This window comes from Hemiscyllium ocellatum, chromosome 2 (assembly GCF_020745735.1).
Source record: "Hemiscyllium ocellatum isolate sHemOce1 chromosome 2, sHemOce1.pat.X.cur, whole genome shotgun sequence".
Classification (NCBI taxonomy): domain Eukaryota; kingdom Metazoa; phylum Chordata; class Chondrichthyes; order Orectolobiformes; family Hemiscylliidae; genus Hemiscyllium; species Hemiscyllium ocellatum.
This window is the reverse complement of record NC_083402.1, coordinates 55,832,594-55,855,845: the sequence shown is the minus strand read 5'-3', so window position 1 is coordinate 55,855,845 and position 23,252 is coordinate 55,832,594. Positions and strand designations below refer to the sequence as shown.

The 23,252-nt window shown below is 38.3% G+C and overlaps 1 protein-coding gene across 9 annotated transcripts in view; it reads left to right on the top strand.

Annotated features, from left to right (window-relative positions):
* Positions 1-23,252, top strand: part of LOC132823183 (multiple C2 and transmembrane domain-containing protein 1-like) — a 646,464-nt gene that overhangs the window by 429,586 nt on the left and 193,626 nt on the right. For all 9 annotated transcript variants that reach the window (XR_009645516.1, XM_060836773.1, XM_060836799.1 and 6 more), the window contains 3 exons: positions 6,027-6,129; positions 6,446-6,547; positions 6,753-6,827. Coding sequence is in view for 8 of the 9 variants with exons in the window: in XM_060836773.1 (XP_060692756.1) it covers positions 6,027-6,129; positions 6,446-6,547; positions 6,753-6,827 (280 nt within the window). In the remaining variant the exon portion in view is untranslated. The remainder of the gene's footprint in view (positions 1-6,026; positions 6,130-6,445; positions 6,548-6,752; positions 6,828-23,252) is intronic.

Genomic DNA, 23,252 nt, shown 5'->3' with positions numbered 1-23,252 from the left:
CCGTAAGTGAATGAGCTCAGAAGGGTGATGCGTGTCCTGCCCCTTACGGGAAGAGGAGCCTGAGCCTGACCTTCCCAAGTGGCTGACTGACCCTGCCCAGGCCTCTGGACTGATATCAGAGACTACTCTTGTTACAGGACCCCTGACTGAAACTGTCTCTGTTGACTTGGCTGAAGACTGCCGACAAACATGACAAGCTGCCTTGATTTGTGTCTGTACTGAACAGCAAGGCACAACAGAAGTAATGTCAGCCTGGTATCTCTAGCTAAGGGGGAAAAATGCTCAAAAGCAAGACATGGCAAGGAATGGATCTTGTTAAAATCCAGGTAGACACAAGGTGAATGAGCACTAAGAGAGCCTGATTCAGCCTGATTCAATTTATGATCTGGATGCTTGATCCTGCAGGCAAAGTGTCCTTGCAGCAGCAAATCACTGCTGTAAGTCCAGCTTTAAAATGTAGAAGCATCCTGGAAGCAGATTGAAAAGTGTCATGAGGGTCCTGGGAGGCTGGCAGATGCCGGGGTTCATGGATGTGGATTGCTTGTAACTGGTGCCCTGAAGAGTGCCCTTAGAGATTGTTGTTGGCTATCAACAAGAGTGCCCAGATAGGCAAGCAGTGATATTAAGTCACCAGGTATTCTTTCATGTCAGGAATCTTTGATGTCTAGTTATCTCATGGCCAGTGGTAGGAGAGGAAGTTGCATGTGAATTAAATGAGATCTGCAGTTAATAAGGCTGACAACGTAGAATAATTCTGTTAGTGAGATTCGCACTAGGGCAGCACAAAAATGTATGTCACCATGCCCAGCATGCTGTTTGAAAATACAGTGAGTTGCTCCTTATGTTGAGAAAGACCTCGTTTGCATATCATGCTACTCTTCCAGATTCTGCAGCATAATCCATGTTGTTCGGGTCCCAATAGATTCTGTCCATGGTTTCCACCATTGGATAGTCTGCCAACAGACTCACTATCTAGCCTCACGTGGAGGTTGCTTACTTGTCAGCAAACAAAAAGATGGACAATGTATGTGGAACGTTAACCCATTCTAAATCAATACTTTCAGATGAAAGAGGAAAATGAAAGCAATTTTGGAATTTAAATAACACTAGCAGCAGCAACTGATAGGAAGATTTTTGAAGAAATATAAGAGACTTCTAATAGAAATGTTCAACCTTATTTATTTTGATCATAGAGTCATAAAATGATTATAGGATAGAATGCAGTAATTCGGACCATTGTGCTCATTGCCATTTCTCCATAACAGCAACTAAGTCCCACTTCTATACCTTTTTTGTCCTTTCAGAGAATTATCCAATTCTCTTTTCAAAGCCACAATTAAACCTGTCTCCACTGAACTTTAAGACAATGTACTCTAGATGGGAACCGCACACTGCAGGAAAACGTCTTCTTCATGTCGCCTTTGTTTCTTTTGCTATTCAACTTGAACTGGTGGCTTACACATTGAAACCTTTCCACAAACAGGAATAGTTTCTCTTTATGCACTCTGTCTAAAATTCTCTTAATTAAAAAAAAACTCTCATCAGATATCTCTCCTCCAAGCAGAACAGCGCCAGCTTCTTTATGCTGTCTACATAACTGAAGTGTCACATTCTTCAAGCTATTCCCAAAAATCTTTTCTGCATTCTCTCTGTAGAAAAAAACATATCAATAATTTTAAAACAAGTGGGTGATAAAGCACCAGTTCAAAAATATGTGACAGACAGTTAAATGTAACTCTTCAAGCTAGGTAAAGGCATGTATTGCAGCATTCTGTCTGATTTTAAACCAGAGTTTGAAGTTGCTTTAAATGTTACTGTGAGGCAAGATTACTTATATTCACTGAATCAGATAATCTCACATGCCAGCAAAGCAAGATTAACAGTTTTTTTTACCTATTTTAATAAATAAACTTGCCGAACCACCTGTTCAGATTGTGCCAGTCCATCCAGATGAAATGGCTCTCAGAGCATTACCCTTCACTTTGTGTGCCAGCTTTTCAATCTACTTAGGAGTCATATTTGCTAATGATCCTATATATTTCCCATTGTACCAGATAGACCAACTATTTTGTCTGTGTCAAGTTTACTGATTGTGACAGATGTGCTCACTGTTCTAGCCATGCCAGCTGTACTAAGTCTGCCAAGTGTGTTTACTGTGACAGCTTTCAGTACCTGTGGTGCTGGAACAGCTGTGGCTTTAGATATTGACACAACTCATCTGCATCCCCATTTGCTTTCTCATTCATTATAGTTGGATCCTAAATGATTTCAACTTTAAAGCATCTTTAGGGCAATACCTTTGACTGTGTTTGAAGGAAAGCTTAAAGATATCTTTTTATAGTTTTGTTTACAAAAGATGTGAGTGCAACTTTAATTAGCAAAATTAACCAAAAGGAATCAATCATCACTCAACTGTAAGAATGATCCTTTGAAACTTTTCATTAAGACAACAAGCCAACTAAAAGTTTGGGTAACCAAAAATTGATTAATCTAGCAACTGAGTGCACAATATTTTCATAAGTTGCTGAATGGCAAGGTCATGGAGCCCTTATTTCAAAGCCTTGTCTCTGACTGCCATACCGAAGTTTGTACCGAAGAAATGGTAGGCTTTGCTGGAGGAATGGGGAAGAGGATTTGAATGTAGGAGTGGCAAAGTTTTGTTCTAATCCTATAGAACCTTAGTTAGATCAAGCCTGGAGTACTGTGTACAGTATTGCACCTCTTAGCTTCAGAAGAATCTTATTGCCACAGAGGGGAGTGCATAAAGGTTTACCGCGACCTGTTACAAGGATACAATTTCCTATGAAGAACAATTGGAATCATGAAACCGTACCAGCATTTTATAGAATTTTGAAGAATGAGAAGTGTTCTCACGAAATGTTCAAAATACATGAAGGGATAGACAGGATAGATGCAAGTAAGATACTTCCCCTGAAACAATAGCTGCAGGACGAATTTTCAAGATAAGGGGAAGGCAGTTCAGGCCAAGATAAGGAACATTTGTTCACTCAAAGGGTTATGAATCTTCAGATTTGAATATCCCAGAGGGCTGTGGAAACTCAGTTGTTGAGTATGTTTATAGTAGAGATTTAACAGATTTCTAAATACAAGCAATGTAAAGGGGTACTGAAGTAGTGTGGAGAGAAAGATATTGAAGTTGATGATCAGATTTGATTGCTTTGAATGGTGAATGATTGCCTCTTGCTCCTATTTTTTAAGATTGGAAGGGCATGTTGTGGAAGATGGTGTCTAACAGTAATGGAAGGAGGATAGGTTCAAAACAAAGTAGTTGTATTTTGTAACCACCAGTCAGAGTTTCTGCTAAAAAGTTATGGAAAATAAAATTCAAAGCTTTAAAATGGCCAGAAAAAAAACCAATAAGACTGTCAATCTGAAATGTCAGCTCTATGCTGTAATGTTCTATGTTCTATATGTCTGTATTCCGGTTCGGAGGTAGTGCAGCATTTAATCAGATGAGAAAGCATGGAATGGAGAGCCCAAAGCTTTCTCAACATTACCTGGTTACATCAGGGTGGGGACATTTGAGGACAGAGTGCCAGCTCAGACGCTAATGGCATACTAATGAATATGTAAGGACCTCTTTCTACCACAGTTATTGTTCCTGCAGTAAGAGCCTGCAGATTGAGTAAACATATTGACAGACTGGGCTCCCACAACCTCTTGGATAGAGACTTCCAAAGATTTACATTGAACCCACCTGCACCTCACCAGAGACTGTGCAGCTGACCTTCCTTGCCCTTCCCCATTTTACCTTCCCCTTTGGGCCTCTATTACTAATCTTTGTGCTCGGCCTCCTGGAGTCCCAGCTGTGACCATAACCCCTGGTAGTCTGAAGCGCTGCCAGCCTCTCATTGGCTGACTGTCCTTGTCAGCTAAGAGTCATACCAGATCTGAATCATGAATTCTGTTTCTTTCTCGTTGCTGCCAGACTTTATGAGTTTCTCAGTGTTCTCTGTTTGTTTCAGATTTCCATCATCCACAGAATTTTGCCTTTATTAGAGGTGGCAATTTGACTACTCAAGCTACCTGTATACCTTGGCACCATACTTGAATGTACGAACAGATTGTGCTAGGGAAGGTCACGGTATCTGTATGATCATCGATGGCAACAACAAATTTAGATATATTACAAATCAACTGCATATCCAAATCATTTATATGCACTATTAACACTCTGGATGTAGTGCTGATATTTGTGGTACCCCATTAGTAACAGCCCGCTAGCCTTAGAATGATCTGTTTGTTTTTACGCTCTGCTTTCTGTCTATTCACCAATTCTCAATCTATACTCATGTATTTTCCTCAATCTCATTTGCTCTAGTTTTATTTACTAACCTCCTTTGTCAGACCTTATCAAAATCTTTCTGAAAATCCGTTGTGTCTCCTTTGACAATGCCAGAAGTGACATGCTCAAAAAACTCCAACAGGTTTTTAAACATCATTTTATTTTCATATGTCCATATTGACGTTGACCAAATTTGACATTTTTTAAAAAAATATTGAGTTAACACCAACTTTATAATAGATTCTAGCATTTTCTAGCTATGGACATAAAGCTAACAGTCTGTAGTTCTCCATTTTCCCACTCAGCCTCATCCTTTTTTCTTAAATAGTAAGGTTACATTTGCCACTTCGCAGTGAACAGAAATCTTTCTAGAGTTTATTGAATTATAAAGATAACCACCAATGCATCCAATATTCTTTTCAACACTCTGTCACGAAGCTCACCTGGTCTAGGGATTCTATCAATCCAGCTTATTTTTCAAGTACCACATTTTGTCAACACTTCAGTCACAAGTCTCTTGGTCACTGAGTACTTCTGGGAGATTTTCTGTATCTTCTGAAGACATTTAAGAAGTAACTCTTTAGGTCATCTGACATTTCTCTTTTCTCCTGTCCCATCTGTAATGGGCCTCTATGTATCTTTGCAAATTTTTTTCCTTTCGCTTATCGATAGAAGCCTTTATAGTCCTCCTTCATGCTTCTCACTATTTTGCATTCATATTATCTTTTCCATTTTCTTGTCAATTTCTTGCTATTCCTTGCCTGTGGAATTCCTGCTCTTGTCTGGGGAATTCGCTATCAAGGAAAACAGTCAAGGACAACACATGGTATGATTTCACAAAGGAGTTGGATATAGCACTCAAGGCAAAAGGGATTAAAGAATACCAGGGGAAAACAGGAACAGACTATTGAGTTGGATAGCAGCCATAATCATTATGAATGTTAGGGGTCGGCTTGAAGGACCAAACAGCCTACTCTGCTTCTATTTTCTATGTCTCTATGTCTCCTTTTCTGAGTTGTTAATTGCTCCCAAACTCCAGGCCTGCCTTTATTTCTAGCATTCTTATAGCCACTTCCATTAATCTAAAGAAATCTTTAGCTTATTTTGTCAGCAATGGTAAATTTATCTTTCCCTTTGGATATTTTTACCTTTGATGAACTTCTTGTTGATCTTGTATAGATAGTTCTTTTAAGTACAAGCAATTTCCTGTCTACTATCAAATCTTTTAGCGTATTTTCCCAATTCATTATAAATAACTTGCCTCTCACTGTTTCATTTGCTCAGTTTGGAGACTAGTTGAACCTTTGAACAAACCCAAGCTTTCAAACAATGTTTTCTGGCACCCATCTTAATTATCGTCCAATGGTTCAGTGTTTATTCCTTTTATCTTTTTTTCACAATGCCGCTGCCCTTTGGCACCCAGCACCTGAGAACAGTACTACATTATGGGCACCATTTAATTGCAATCTGCTATATCATGTCTCTCAATTGTGATGTGAATATCTTTCACTTATCATTTGTGATTTTTTTTCTAGTTATTGCTAACACGCTATTAAATATTGTGTAAAATTTGTTCTTTCTAATCTTTCTACATATGCCCTTTCACGCGTTGGTTTTTGTTCCTTTTCTGTCTGCTTATAAATCCTTTTATGAAGTTTAAAAATTATTTCTTATATATTTGCATTTAACTATTTCTTCTGTTCCTCTTCCCCCGATTTAGCAATATTAAGGATATTCATTCAGTTCTGGAAGTGACAGTTTATGATGAGGACCGGGATCGGAGTGCAGATTTCCTGGGCAAAGTTGCCATACCTTTGCTAAATGTAAGTCTTATCTGTCTGACACATTGTTCGTTTTTCGTACTTAATAAAATTCCACACTATATGTCTGTCATTTCTCAAGCAAGATTTGTAGTAATAACACTAAAATTCTAGCATGCCCAATCCACAACCACATTGAATCCCAAGATAGTTAATTTTTTTGACAGACTTGGTGCTGGTAATGAACAGGTACTTGTCAGAGTTGCCACAGTTGTTTTGGGTTCTCTGTCAGTTTCAGCAGCTGGGGGTCAAAGGTTGCTGGGGGAGTGTATTCAGCAGAGACTGAGAGACAGACGGCTGTCATGTCCTTTTCCCACAGATTCAAAATGGTGAACAGAAAGCCTACGTCTTGAAAAACAAGAATCTGACAGGGGCAACAAAGGGGGTCATCTATCTTGAAATGGATGTGATTTTTAACGTTGTAAGTCTTAACTTCGGCTTTTCCTACTGCCTAAGATGTTCTTTTTGGTCGAATGAATCTCTTTAGTAATTCTGTATGAGAGTTTTTATGTTACACTTAATTTTTGTGTAGAGTTCTGCAATTGTTATCTCAGTCATGAGATACCATGGGAAATATTTTACACTGTGAATGAAGCATTTTTTTTGTTGTATGTGATACTGTGCAGATAAGAGCAAGCATCAGAACAATCACTCCCAAAGAAGAGAAATACATTGAAGAGGAACAGAAAATCTCAAAAGAGGTACATTTTTTGACCACAATAAAATTATTCTCTGATTTTTCACAGCAACCTTAAAAGACATGTACCAAGAGCAATCTCAGTTATTAATCTGCAAATTGAACTGTTCCCGTGAGCTTTTAGCATACATGTTAGTAGTACCTGACGAGTGGAGAGGTAAAATGGATTATATAACTATTTGTCCATTGCTTGTACTCATTCAGTTAAGCAAATCAATACAAATATGTGCAGTATTAAATGCCTTTAATTAAAGATTTGACATTGATATTGACACAATTTACCACAAGTCTATTAATATACCAAAAAAATTCCTAACTATTTAGCTTGGGCATTATATGGCAGAAAATTACATTTATAGTTATGTTATCACATGGATTTCAGTCTGTTGTGGTGACAGTTGATATCTTCAGTCATTATATTATATTTTTAACTTACATTTTGGCAACATTCATTGCAAACCCACTAAAAGTGAAAGAGCTGAAAGTATAGTATTAATTTTTGTGATTCCATTTTATTTTATTCATTCATGAGATGTCCATGTCACTGGCTAAACTTTTATTGCTTATGTTGTGAACTTAGTTAATGGTAATATTGGACAAGTCAGATCCCATATGAAACTTGGGTTGCTTGATCAAAAGTTTTTTTTTACAATTTGTATATCATGGTGTTTAGTCACTGAACTTATTTGTCTGTCAGTGTATTTTTAAAACAAGAACATAGCAATTTATGACACACTAAAAACCAAAAAATGTTAACTATATTACACTTCATAACAATTAATTGAAATAGTCTTGAGACAAATAGCAGACATACATTTCACCCCTTTTACCCTAAAATGTAATTGTACAGATACAATGAAGTGAAGTCTCCTCTTTTCACTTTAACATTTCTTATTTAGTGAGCATGGCCTCTTGGTTTCCTTTCAGTATTTCCGCTTTAATTTTATTGTCTCTTCCTGAGGCCCGTAAACAAACAATTAACAGAGCTCACTTATTTCTTAACGTGGGCTCCATAAACTTCCCTTTCACAGCTTTATGTGTTTGGACTTATTCACTGACTGGCCATTCAGATTGTCTTTCCTTCTGCTCTGTTATAGAAACTGCTTAACTTTACTGCTGATATTATCGGCTTTTTCTCCCTTCTCAAATTGTATCTTTTTCTGAAAGAACATGCACACTCACTGACAATCTGAATGGTTCTCTCTTTCTAAAATAACTTGTTTCAGTCTCTGACTCACTGTGCCATTGGACAGCTTATTGCTAGGCAACAGCCCATTGGATTTCTTCTCTCTACTATCTTTATTTCTAAGTCACTGAACAATTCATCTCAAAGGTTTTAAAGGGTTCACTCAACATTGTGTTTGAGCCCAACAATGCTAACTTTTTAAAAAAGATTTTCAAATTCTGATTGATATTTAAGAATACAATGCAAAAGTATAATCAGGAAAGGGCAAGAGAGTGTAGTGGTGGTGGAAGAAACGGGGTTGATCTACAAATGAGTCAGTGTGGCATTGATAGTTTAACACGCCACCTCTGTGCCATACAAATTAGCAGCTTGATGGGCTGGATTTTATGGCTACAAGTCAGGCAGGCCCTTCCATCAGATTCATTCAAGATATCAGGGCACCTGATGAAGGGCTTATGCTCGAAACGTCGAATTCTCTATTCCTGTGATGCTGCCTGGCCTGCTGTGCTTTGACCAGCAACACATTTGCAGCTGTGATCTCCAGCATCTGCAGACCTCATTTTTTACTCGAAGATTATACCAATATAATGTAATTAATCAAGTCTGGGAATTGAAACCCCACCAACAATTTGAAATAACAAACTGTTGAGCCTGTTAATAATTGAATTGAATGCAAAAGTTAGGGAGTGATTTACATTGTGTGAGAAGGGAGCAGATGAAAACACCTGCAAATGGGACCATGGTTGCATGTAGCAGTAGAGTCGGCAGGTAAAGGTGGCAATATTGGTATGTTTGTACTCTTTATTATCCCACTATTTTTAGACTGCTACAAGAAATGAGTAGAATGAGGCCACAGAGGCTTAGATTGCTAGTCATAGAGTCATACAGCATGGAAACAGATCCTTCGATCCATTCCCAAACTAAACTAGTCCCACTTGCCTATTCTTCTAAACCTTTCCTATTCATGTATGTGTCTTAATCTCTTTTAAATTTTCTAACTGTACCTTCATCTACTATTTCCTCTGGCAGTTCAGTCCATACATGAACCACCCTGTATAGAAAAGTTGCCCCTCAGATCCCTTTTAAAACTTTCTCCTCTCACCTTAAAAATATGCCCTCTGGTTTTGAACTAACCTACCCTAGGAAAAAGACCTTTGCTATTCACCCTATCTATGCCCCTCATGATTTTATAAACCTCTATAACATCACCCCTCAGCCTCGTATGCTCCAGTGAAAAATGTCCCAGCCTATCTAGCCTTTCTTTATAACTCAGACCTCCAGTCCTGGTATAACCCTGTTGAATCTTTTCTGAGCCTTCTCCAAAGTAATAATTTCTTCAAATAAATCTATACACAGTACTCCAAAAGTTGCCTCACCAACTTCCTCAACGTGACATCCCAACTGCTATACTCAATGGTCTGAACAATGAAGGCAAGCGTGCTAAACACCTTCTTAACCACCCTATCTATCCCTGACGCAACTTTCAAAGAGCTATGTACCTGAACCTCTGGTCTCTCTGTTCGACAATACTACCCAGTCCACCGTTACCTGTATAAGTCCTGCCCTTACCAATACCTTACAAATCCAATACCTCGCATTTATCCAAATTAAATGCTATCTGCCATTCCTCAGCCCATTGATCAAGATCCTTTTGTAATCTTCGATAATCTTCTTCACTGTCGACTGTACCACACATCTAGTTCACACACTAAACCTTCTCACTCCAGACCTGGCAAGCCAGACATCTGATGAGGCACACAGAACACCTCAGGCCACGAATTGACTGCTATCCGGGTAATGGCAAATTGACATGCCAACATTTGATTCATTATGCTGACAGGGAGGCAGTGTGAGAGAGGGAACCCACCACCCACTTTCAGTTCCCCTCCCTTACTCCAGTATTAACCATCAACATAAACAAGGAATGAGCAATAAATACTGTCCCACCCTGTGATACCTACATCACACAAATGAATTTCTAATGAAGGAGCAGAGCAGAAGAGGTTACAGGAGAAGTTCTGGCACATATCCTGCCTTGAAGTGGGAAATGAAACATTTAAAGCTGTTTAAACATGTGCAGCTTCTTGATATCCTATTTGAATTTAGGGTAACATGCACACACCTGAAAAATTTGTTTCTGGTAATCGCAGACAAGGCATATATTCAGTGAAGTGGAAACATTATGAATGCAGTTGGCTGATTCCAGGGAACTCGCAGCACCACATGTCCCCTTATGCCATTTCACTGATGGGAGAAAATCCTACAACTCTGGCAGCATTGCTCTCTGGGTTTATTATGAACCTTAGAAATTCACTTGTTCTTCTATCCAAGCAATTGGTGACTTTGCTTATACATTTGTAAGTGGCCAACTAATATTCAGCAAATAACCCAGTGGAACTAAGTGGCAAAGCATGGCAAAGCAATGTCATGATGAATTCCAATGCTATTGGAATTTGATTGCTTCACAGTCCATATGGACAGAAGAGTTTACTGAAGGAGCTGGAATATGTGAATGATGACAGCCATCTCTAACATTGCCTCTCTGACATTTGCATGGAGCAAATATCTACCCCGACTCCCACACTGAAACCCTCAAATGGTCATCCATCTTGTTCAGCACTCATTGTATCACCCTTGCACTTCCCACAGTTATTCTTGTGCCTTGGGACTTAATTATGCTTCACTTATACGCTCCTGACATTGATCTTCTCTGGATAATCCCTCTTTCCAGCACAAGTCAGACTGACACCATCCTTCCTACCTCCATCATTCAGCATTAGCTCTCCTTCAACAAATTCTTTCTTCCTACTTCTGACCTTAGGTCAGAAGCCCATGGGTCATGTAGCAATGATATTATTTTAGGAAGGTGACCACAGAGATGTGAACACATTTGACCATGATTGCTATCCATTTTTATAGGATTTGCATATAGTATTGTGAAATTAACAATACAATAACTGAGAAGGAAGTATAAGTTAGATTGGATGAATTATGCCAAATGAAGTGCAAAAAGACCAAAGAGAGAGAGAGAAGAGAATTTTTTTTTCAAATCATGTTTTTAAAGTTTCCAACAATTACCATCTGATTAAGTGAAATGCCACATTTGTAAAAGTTATTTTTCACTGTTAGGGAAACTGTCTTTGAGCTAATTAATAATTAGCATAATATTAAAAGACTGCTTAGATTGAAATGGACAAGGTTTAACTCTCAGTGGCATGTTTCACTCAAATCTATTCCACATGTGCAGCAGTTTCAATCTGTTTAGTACATTTCAGTGGTGGGTCAGTATAACAAGATGCTGTTTATTACCAAGTTAATGTGTCACAGCAATGCAATATGAACAAGAATGTATGGATATTTAATTTTAACTGCACATAATGCAGTACACCTGAGATTGCTATACCGTTTGTTCATGAATAATGGTGAACTCCATTAGCCTCACTACTATTTTGACAGCAAATTATGACACATTAACCCAAACTGGTACATTGTATTGGGAATGCATTTACTATTTCTGTGTTTAATTAATGCCAAATTAATTTTGATATTTTTGGCTCTTTTTTCATGGAATTTGAAAGGTAAAAATAATAGCATGAGACTGACTTTATTTAGTTAATTAAAAGTAAGTTCACTCCAATGGAATGTAAACATACTGAACACTGACAAACAACATGATGTGGAGGTCAATAAGCCGAAATAGCTAAACACTGCTTGCACCACATTTTATGGATATTTTAGAATAGTACAATCAGAATATATAAAATTGAGTGCATTTCATAATCCAGATGAGCATTTCCAGTTTATTAGCTAATAGAAATTTGCTGCTGTGTTCTGACTTTATCACCATACAACATGTGCAGTGAAGCAGAACCAGATTTTGACAATGACATCACTTATGACACAAAAATGCAGCAACTCAACTTGCAATTTCATTCATATTTGAATCTTCATATGCATTGTATAAGTTTCCAAACTATCGATATGGATATAGTTCAGTGCTGGTTGCTTCATGAATGATGTGTGGTGGAATATCCGGCAATTGTTTATGAATATGCTGAACTGTTTGATACAAAACTTCTTACAAAGCATGTGCTGAACTAACCGATCTTGCTAATATCCCATGTCCATGGAAAGGTTCCCTACTTTATGTCCGATTGACAGCATACTATTTAGGGCTAAAAAATGAGGTCTGCAGATGCTGGAGATCACAGTTGAAAATGCGTTGCTGGTTAAAGCACAGCAGGTCAGGCAGCATCCAAGGAATAGGAAATTCGACGTTTCGGGCATAAGTCCTGATTCCTGATGAAGGGCTTATGCCCGAAACGTCAAATTTCCTATTCCTTGGATGCTGCTTGACCTGCTGTGCTTTAACCAGCAACGCATTTTCAACTACTATTTAGGGCTTCCTTACTAAACTATGCAATAACTGATCTTGATTTGAGACTGTTTGGAGTCTTCCCTTGTAGACTGAGGGAAGTATCTTGTCAAACTCCTTTGTAAACAAGAAATAAATTAAACTGCAGTGTTTGAATCTTCCCCAATCTGGACTCTAGGTTGGACCCCATTTTTCCTAAGTAAACGGTACTTTGCAAATCTATGCAACACATCATCTGAATATTTACTTAATTAACACACTAGCTGTCACTGAATGGCCGGTTTGAAGATATATAATCCAATTTATTGACGATATCATAACAGAAAAATTTTAATGAACACCATACTTTTTATATGTACAAGTAGTTATTCTATAACACAATGGTTGTGTTCTAATGCCACCTTGCATTATAGAAAAATCGCGTTTTAGAAACAGCGCTTAAAGTGTTGGCAATGTGCGTTACAGCCAAAACCCATTTTAAAAGTTCATGCTTTAGAAACAGTGTTCCAATTCATCAGTTACGTTACAGTGAATTCGCGACCTGTACAGTCAGTTCTGCTATAACGCGTGTTTCTTCAACATGAATTGACTTTACTGCGATTGAAGAATTTGGACCATTATCTGTAGAATGTGAACTTTCCTTACCTATATTAGTTATAACACGATTTTGGCCCTATTGGTTTAAATGGCACAGCTATTGCATGATTTTCTTCTAACATAAGATCGCACGAGAATGTTACTATCGTGTTACATCAGAACCGACTGTATTATTTTTATGTTACTTTTGTCATTGGAGTGTTAAAATATCACTGTGGTTCTCAAAAACAAATTTCATCTATATAAGACCTTTAATGTATTAAAACGTCTCAAGGCAACTTATTGGACTATTATCAAACAAAATTGGGATCGAGCTCAATAAGGCAATAGTAGGACTACTGAAAAAATCCTTAAATAGAAAATGCCATCATTGCAATTTCAATTTCTCTGTTCCTGATGAAGCAGAGTTGGTACCTACCTCCTTGCTTCATCCCATCATAAACATACGGATTAAGCTGTGATTTGGAAACCTTCAAATCATTGAGGATGCTACCTGGTATGGTATTTGTCAGTGAAAGAATATTGCCACCCTTCACTTTGCTTGACTGATTCTACTTAGTTTGCAATGGTACAGGAACAATCACTGGTGAGCCTTAGAAAGAAAAGGTTCTTTTCTTAAATAAGATGCAGTTTAGTTTGTGTTTGCAATTACTTAAAAGTTATAGTGGTATTTTTTAGACATTATTATAAATGGGGAGACTTGTGGTTAGAGTTTTGCATTCCACTAGATCTGAGAGTTCTACCTTATCCCCATCTTGGCATACATGGCATCATATGATTGGGTGGAGCTTAATGCTGTGTTCAACATTAATTATTTCAGGACCTTTGTGATTTGAACTATGGGATTTATGTGCATAATTTTTAATGGTATTTAGGGTGAGATTGGTTCTGGCTTTTGAGTTCACAACCAATGGGTTTTCTGTGTGTCTGAAGTTAATAGTTTTTTAAAGTATTACTGTAATCACGGTGGTTGTTTTTGAAAACAGCTTTTGAAGCCTGGCCAAAGAGTGATCAGGTTAATACACTAATAGATTTTTGTTTATTTTAGATTGTTTGTGACTTAGCATGGTAAATAATGGGGCCTCAAATAGAGTTAAGAGAGTTTTGTGTCTGGGCCCCTGAGAAGACCTTGGAACAGAATAGCTGCATATGGCAGAATCCCTGAGAAGGGATGATAGATTTACTGAATTAGATTATTTTACAGTGAAAAGTAAGTATTAATCTCAGACCAGAAGTGTTGGGGTAAAAACCTGGAAGTGTTTATTTAGGTTGAGTACATTGAAGCTCAGATATGTTATAGCTGCAGGAAGAAGATATCACAGTTCCAGTCTAAAAGATGAAGTTGCAAGTGACTTAAACCTACCACACTGTTAGATTCAAGGATATTGGTGTCTTATGTTATGCTTTTGGGAACTATATGAAAAATGGTGTTTTAGTTATTATACAATAACCACTTTGTTTCTTATCAATTATAAAGGACTATTTTGGGATTAATGGAGTTTTACTGTGTGTTTGTATAATAAATAGATAATTCCATTTTATCTTTATTTCTTTTGTAATAAACACCTATCTTATTGTTAAAAAAACAGTATCATTAGAATCACTGCTTATGTTTCAGTGGGAGACCAATTCATTAAAATCAAAACAAATAAAATTATGAGCTATTAGGCTGGGATTCTATCTGGGATCTGCCCTGTCAGAAGTAACATCAGCTGAGATTATAACACATTACCTTATGTAAGATATTCCCCAAACTCTGTATTCTATAGCTAATATTAGTGCATTCATTATAGAATTACATGTACCACTATCCCATTTCCTCACAAATTTAGACAGTCTGGATATTTAACAATTTTTCATTAACATGTTGACCTTGATTCAGATCTTGACTGTGGTTCTGATCTTAACTCTGCATAGCCTGCAAACTGTCATTGTTACAACATTCCTCAAAATCTATCCACTATCTAAAATGCACATGCCAAAAATGAGATGAAATGCTGTACAGTCACCTGGATGAGTACAGCTCCAACAGCATTGAAGAAACAGTATAATCGAAGAGAAAGCCGTCTGCTTGATTGGCACCCCATCTGGCACCTTAAATAATCAACTTGCTTTACTGCTGACATGCACCGTGATTATTATGTAAGCCAACAACAAAATGCACTCTACTAACTCACCAAGGTTTCTTTCTTCAACAGCAATCCCATGAGCACTGCCCCTGGGAAGAATGCATTCGGGAACACCACAATATGCAAAATAATCCAAGCCACATTTTCATAATTTATGATATATCACCATTTCGTAATCACACCGGGTCATGAATTTTCCCCTTATAACATTGTGGAATTATCTTCAACGCACAGACTACACTGGTTCAAGAATACAGCTGACCATCACTTTTAAAGCAGTAAATACTGACTTCATCGCGAATGAATAAAGCAAAAATCCAATAGTTTTGTTTCCCTCTACCTTCAGCCAGCAGGGTTAAAATTTCTTGTCAACCTTGTGGCTGTTTATTTATCTAGGCTTTCTGGTGGTTTAAACTTGATGTACTGTACATATTAAATTCCTCATTAGTTTTGCAGTCATTCAGTATTTGATCCTTCAAAATCAATATTAATGATTTATGATATAATAATTATGAAATTCATCCAACTTTTAAAATCTTAAAATGCAAATTATTTGAAACAATTAGATCAATGATAAAATGGCCAAGGGCATATGAGCTGCCTTTTAGGCCTCACTAAAAATAAAGCCAGAAATTTATTTCCTTGAAATTCAGCAGTCGCCAGATGTTTCTGTTCTGATTCAATCTGTATTTGTCACTAATTAGATTCTAGTTCCTTATAGTTTTGTGCAATGATATGTGGTAAAATAGTGAGGTACAATAAACGAGTATCAAGTTCATTTTTCCAATGTATAGAAAGACTATGATATATTTCCCCTGACTAGTTTCTGCTATAGAGGGCCAATGATGTAGAATGCTGTGGGGACTGATCAGAAAATGTGTGATATGCCATAATTACTCCCACATTGCCCTGAATTACCTCTAGTTAATGCTTTATACTGACAGCAATTTAGTGATATTACAACCAAGATCATTAAAGATGTGCCATTTGGGGTCTTCTAGCCAGAAGAGATGCATGTGCAGTTATTGCCAGTAGCTTGTCAGTGAGTGACTCTGACTGTTGCACAAGGGATTCCCAGTCCTACATACTGGTATCAGAGTTTCAAAATGTTTTTTTTCTTTAAAACCAGCTTACATTCATATAGCTTAAAATGGTTACGTTTATAACAATGGCAGAAATTTTGAATTATGACTATTACAAGATGTCAGTCTTGTCTCAATAATAACACTCTCGACCCAGAGTTGTGATTGGTTTAATTTATTCTGTCATGAAATGTGGCCATTGTGGACAAGGTCAGCAATTATTCCCTATCTTAATAGCTCCTGAAATAGTGATGACGGATACCTTCTTGAAACGTGGTGGCCCGTAGGAAAAGGATTAGATCATTTAGTCCATGCTGCTTGTTCCATTGTTCACTAAGAATTGTGATGCACTGTGCAGCAGTTAGATTTAAGTTCTACTTCAGAGATTTAAGCACATAATCTAGACTGACATTTCATTACATTATTGCAGGAGTATTGCACTGTCATTGGTGCCAATGTTTAGATAAGATATTAAAATACAGTGCCTGGCGATATGAAGGCAAGCTCTGAAAAGAAGTTATCCTGTTCTTCCCATTATTCTCAACTAACATCACTAAAATAACTTGTCTTGTCATTTATGCAATTTTTAATGAGAACTTGAGTAAATTAGCTTTTATGTTTTCTAGAATGCTACTCTACGAGTAACATTGCGATTGAGAAGTTGTTTGGATTTCCCTAAATTCAAAGAAGTTATTAAATAAATTCAGATAATTTTCTTTCCTTCTTGGCATAACAGCTTAACGTAAAAAAAAAATTCAAAGGCACTTCCCAGAAATACCATGAAACATAATGGAACCAGTGAAGATATTTAGAGGGGTGATTTAAGGTTTTGTCAAAGAGCCAGATTTTAAGGAAGGTCTTGAATTCCAGGACAGGACCGAAGGCAGTGAAAGGGATTGGGAATGCACAAACATCAAAGAGGGAGGTACACAAAAGTTTTGTAGGAAGGTAGACCTGGAAATAGTTAGAGCTAGAGTGAGGCAAAGCCACAAAAGAACCTGAATGCAATGGGTAAGAAGGGTTGATTACAAAATAGGTCACCGACAGCACAGTTTTGGCAGAACTAATTGGAAGGTTGGAGGTGAAAAACCAGACCTTGAATGTAAAGGTAGTTTGCAAGTAACTTAAGGCATTAGGAGAGCATGAGTGATGCTATAAAACACCATGTGTTTGAGAGTCTCTGGGGTCCTGAAGCTCTGGTCAGTACCTAACGGAATGATGAGATTGCAGACAATCTATTTCAACATGAAATAATGCCTTGCAGGTGTCTGCTATTGAGGATACAGAATGCATCCATGGGTAGCAGGCTGTAACAGCAAGCAAGCAAAAACAGAGCAGTAAGTCAAACTCAAAAACAAAATGCCCAAAGGTTCCATCACAGCTAATTTTTTTTTTAAAAAAACATAAATGGCATGGGGAGATATTCCTTCTGGCTGTGCTCTGGTAAGACATCCTCTGCCCCGGGATCTTTTAAACTGTAAGAGCTTGCTACAGTGAAGCAAGAGACGTCCAATTTCTATGTCTACCTACAAAGCTCTCAGCCCCAGAGCCATAAAAAAATAAAGTTTTATCCTCACCATACTCTTGCACAGTCCCAGCAGGAAATATTTGGCTGATGTGAAACTAACATGCAGACACTGCTTATGTTCTTATTGCACTCAGCTGTGCTGCTAGTGCAAATGACCATACTCACAGTGTTTGAAAATATAATCATGCTCAAAGGATTAATGAGAATGAATCTAGCAGCTCAATATTGAAGCGTGGTGGATCCTCAAAAATATTAAAAGTGTTAAAACTTCAATCTTGGCATACTCCTTGGTTTGTTATTACTATCAAGTTAGGGGATGAATCTTGATTCAAAAAGGAATGTATAAGAGCATGGCAGAAGCAGCACCAGAGACCTAAGATGAAGTGTCAATCTAGTGAAGCTACATCGGACTACTTTTGTGCTAACGAGTGAAAAGTGCATGAAGTAGGCAGAACGAAAAGATCTTACAACCTTCAAATCAACTCAAAACTTTACAATCCTTCCGCATTATGTCACGAATGGTAATGGACAATTAAACAGCTAATAGGAGGTGGAAGCTTCACCAATCTTCAGTGAAAAGGGAGCGCAGCATATTAGCGCAAAAGACCATATTCGCCATCCTTATCCTAAAGTGCTGATTGGTTGATCAATCTTGTCCTACTGCTGAGGTCCCCACCAACACAGGTAGCTGTCTTCTGCCAGTTTGATTCACCCCATGTCAAGAAACGGCCGAATTCAATGGATACTGCAAAGACTATAGGCTGTTACACCAACCCACTGTAAATACTGAAGATTGTACTTTGGAATTAGCCATGTGCCAAAACAAGCTATTCAAGTGTTGTTAGAATATTGTCATCCACCCAGCAATAAGGAAAATTGACCAGCTGCATCATGTCCATAAAAAAAGCAGGACAAATCTAATCCAGCTAATTATTGCCTACTCAGACTACTGTCAGTGGTCAGCGAAATGATGCAAGCTGACATCGACAAGGTTATCAAGTGGCATTGACACAGGAATAACTTGTTCACTACCATTCTGTTTGGGTTCTGCCAGTGCCAGTCAATGCTGATGCCTCAATAGCCTTAGCAATGCAAAATAAGGCTGAAATCTGGAGGTCAGGTGAGAATAACTGCTCTTGACACTAAAGCAGTGTTTTACTGATTATGGCATCAATGAGCCTGAGCAAAATTATAGTCACTAAGCAATAGGGAAAGTTCTTCATTGATTGGAATCATAGGTAGAACAAAGTAAAATGATTATGTTTTTGTAGAATCAATGATCATAGAGATGTAGAGCATGGAAGCAAGCCATTTGGTACAACTCATCTGTGCTAACCAGAAATCCTAAATCATTTGCCAGCATTTGGCCATAGTCCTCAAACTCTTCCTATTCATCTATTACATCATCTATTGCATCCGCTGCACCCGATGTGGCCTCCTCTACATTGGGGAGACGGGCCGCTTACTTGCGGAACACTTCAGAGAACACCTCGGGGACGCCCGGACCAACCAACCCAACCACCCCGTGGCTCAACACTTTAACTCTCCCTCCCACTCCACCGAGGACATGCAGGTCCTTGGACTCCTCCATCGGCAGAACATAACAACACGACGGCTGGAGGAGGAGCGCCTCATCTTCCGCCTGGGAACCCTCCAACCACAAGGGATGAACTCAGATTTCTCCAGTTTCCTCATTTCCCCTCCCCCCACCTTGTCTCAGTCGGTTCCCTCAACTCAGCACCGCCCTCCAAACCTGCAATCTTCTTCCTAACCTCTCCGCCCCCACCCCACTCCGGCCTATCACCCTCACCTTGACCTCCTTCCACCTATCACATCTCCATCGCCCCTCCCCCAAGTCCCTCCTCCCTACCTTTTATCTTAGCCTGCTTGGCACACTCTTCTCATTCCTGATGAAGGGCTTATGCCCGAAACATCGAATTTCCTATTCCTTGGATGCTGCCTGACCTGCTGTGCTTTAACCAGCAACACATTTTCAACTATTCATATGGCCATCCAGTTGCCTTTTAAATGTTGTAATTCTACCAGCGTCCACCTCTTCTTCTGGCAGCTTGTTCCATACACACACCACCCTCTGCATGGAAATGTTTCACATCAGATTCCTTTTAAATCTTTCCCCTCTCACCTTAAACCTATGCCGTCCTGGTTTGGATACCACCACCCTTTATACTGAACCAATTCAGTCGCAGAAGCTCCTCAGAGTAATTTTTTTTATTAATCTATTTTTCTAATCCACCTGTTCAGGGATGTTATTACACTCTTCCAGAGGAGGTGGGACTTTAACCCAGGCCTCCCAGTCCAGGGGTAAGGACACTACCACTGCATCACAAGAGGACTCCATTTCTTCAGGATAGTGTTCTATACTAAACCATCTTTGCAGTGATTTTCCTTCCATCATAAGGTCAGGCATGAAGATGTTCTTTGATGATTGTGCAATTTTCAAACCATTCATGACAACTCAGATACTGAAGTAGACCATGTCCAAATGCAGTAGTACTCGACAACATCCACGTTTGAGCTTGTCAGTAGCAAATGAAATTCACACCTCACAAGTGCCAGACATTGACCATATCATATGAGAGAGAAATCTAACCATTGTCTGTTAACACCGCTGAATGTTTCACCATCAACATTCTGGGATTACCAATGACTAGAGACTGAAGTGGACTCGCCATACAAACTCTTTAACTACAAGTGCAGGTCAGAATCCAGTAATCTAAAGCAAGTAACTCACCTGATTCCCCCAAATCCATCATCTACAAGGCACAAATCAAGAATAAGATGGAATGTTTTTTACTTGTCTGGATGGGGACAACTCCAACGCAAGAAATTGAACTCCATTGAAGTCAAAGTAATCCAGTTGATAGGCACCCTCTTCACTAAGTTAAATATTCACTTTTTGTACTATTGATGCACAGGGACAAGAGTCTGCACTATATGCAAGATGGACTACAGCAATTCATCAAGAGAATATTCCGAACTTGCTCTCACTGTGACAGCAGCAGATGCATGGGAACACCATCACTTACAGAGCAGCACGGTGGCTCAGTGGTTAGCACTGCAGCCTCACAGCACCAGGGACTCAGGTTTGATTCCAGCCTTGGGCGACTGTCTTGGTGGAGTTTGCACATTCTCCCTAAATTGCCTGTAGTGTTAGGTGTATTAGTCAGAGGGAAATGGGTCTGGGTGGGTTACTCTTCGGAGGGTCAGTGTGGACTTGTTGAGCCGAAGGGCCTGTTTCCACACTGTAGGGAATCTAATCTAATCTCCTCCAAGCCACACACCATTCCAACCTGGAACTGTTGCCTTACTGTTATAGGACCAAACTTCTAGAGCTCACTTCTCTTCAGCACTGTGGCTTTACCTGTACCAAATGGACTTATAGCTGTTCAGGAAGCTGACTTACTTCTTCCTTCTTAATTAGGAATGGGTGACAAATGAGAGTATTGCCAGATTGTCCATACCCCTTGCAAGAATGAAAAGAGGCTTGTAGATTTTTGTTTTTGTGATTAACATACAAGGGTTTGAGTATTTTGCTTAGCATAGACCTGCTAGGAGCAAGTTTAAAATGAGAATTTTTCAAAATATTGTCATGACATTGACAGAGTGAATAGCATGCACAATGTTTTGAAAGAAAACATAGATTAACTGCCATGGAGAGATGCATCACAGTAGAGAGGAGGAGAAATGGACCAAAATGTGTAACAGCAAGAGGATACTTAACGTAAGCACTATTCCAGATTGTAGCTTTACAATAGCAGAGTTGGAAATAGAGATATTTATTAGAATAACGCTTAGATTAAGTTTGGGTGATGTAAGAAAACTATAACTCAAGTATGAGCAGAAAGAGCTCCATGGACAGTTAATCTAATGAGGTGTACTTTCAGTGACAATGAAGGAGTATTGGTCTAAAATTTAAAGCAATAGAGATCCATAGTGGACAGTGAGAGAGTCTGCCATGATATTTACTTTTGAATAACTATCATCTTTTTGTGACAAGAAAATGAGTGCTTTCACAAAATAATCAATGTTAATAAATTTCACACAAATAAAAATGACAAAAAGTGCAATTGATGAAAACCTAATATAGAAACTGGAAATGCTAGGAAATGTCACACGATCAGCCAACCTCTGTAAAGAGAAGAGTTTAGCTTAGGGGTGTAACTTTCCTCAGATTAATGCATATATGCTCTTCATTGGGTTAGTTTTTTGGTTATTCAACAATTGGGGTTTTGGGTTAATGTCGAAGGTGTGTACCATTTATTTGTCTAATATTTTAGGCACATAACTTTCATCCAAAGGATATACACAAAGCTAAGCTGTTTTACACAATACAAAATTCCTGTTTTCTTTATCTACAATCATTATCTTAAGGTTGATATGAATGAGTGATCAACAAGCTTTGTGAGATAGCATGTAAAATGGAAAAAGCCGGGAGAGACAAGAAAGCCAATCAATAGATTGTGGTGAGGGGCATAGCACTTATTTGAGGCTCTCCTCTTCAATTGTATGTCAGATCTGCCTCAGGGATTTGGTCTGTGAAAATTACTTTCTGAAGCACATTTCTCTCATATCATAGCATGAATAATGTAATTTGCATAACCTTGCAGCCATTTCATCAACTACTTTCTATATTTTAGTTAACATTTCTCCATGTCAATTCAGATTTAGATATTATGTATCTTTAACATTTACTTCTTTTCACAATGTTCATCTATGTCCCATGCTACTACTAGACAGTAATATTCTTGCAGTACTTTTGCGCTGTTCTTTCTTCTTTACTTCATTCCAGGTCTTTCTCATCAGTGACACTGCATTAACTACCTTGATATACTTCCACACTTCATCCACACATCTGTTCTGAGGTATCTTTTCCACAAGATACAAACCCTCAGGTGTCAAGGGTAAAATCCACTAGACTTGTGGCATCTAGACCCTTAAATCTGGTTGCATTATTCTGTGGCGCAGTTATGCAATCATAGTTGCATTAACAAACTTTGCAGCACTCATGTAAAATGAAGTTACTCAATAGGCACTTAATAGTTTGAAACAGTTAGGTCTAGAACGAAAATCCAAACACATTTACTCATCGAATCCTTTAATTCATTTTTAAAAATTAAAGTAAACAGGGTTCACCTCAGTGATTCCCAATGTTAAAAGAAGTCTAAGCCACTGGTCCTGCTCCACAGAACCTTTTGGAAATGTTGATGATGATCAACACAGCAAAATGTTCAATATCTTACTCCCCACATCCTCTATGTTGAGTCCATTAAGCAACTAAATCCTCTGTGAGTATGTAAAAATTGTTTCTTAGTATTAGAGGGCTGTCAACAGCTGTGGCACCATGCCTTTGTACCTATAGGACTTTCAACACAGAAAAGAACATCAGGGCATTAAAAATACATTCAAACATAGTACTTAAATTAGTTGTATTTATGTTAAATATTAAGACACAAATAAATTTGAAATGAGATTGTCCAACATGGCTTCAGGAAAAAAATGTACCAATGTGTT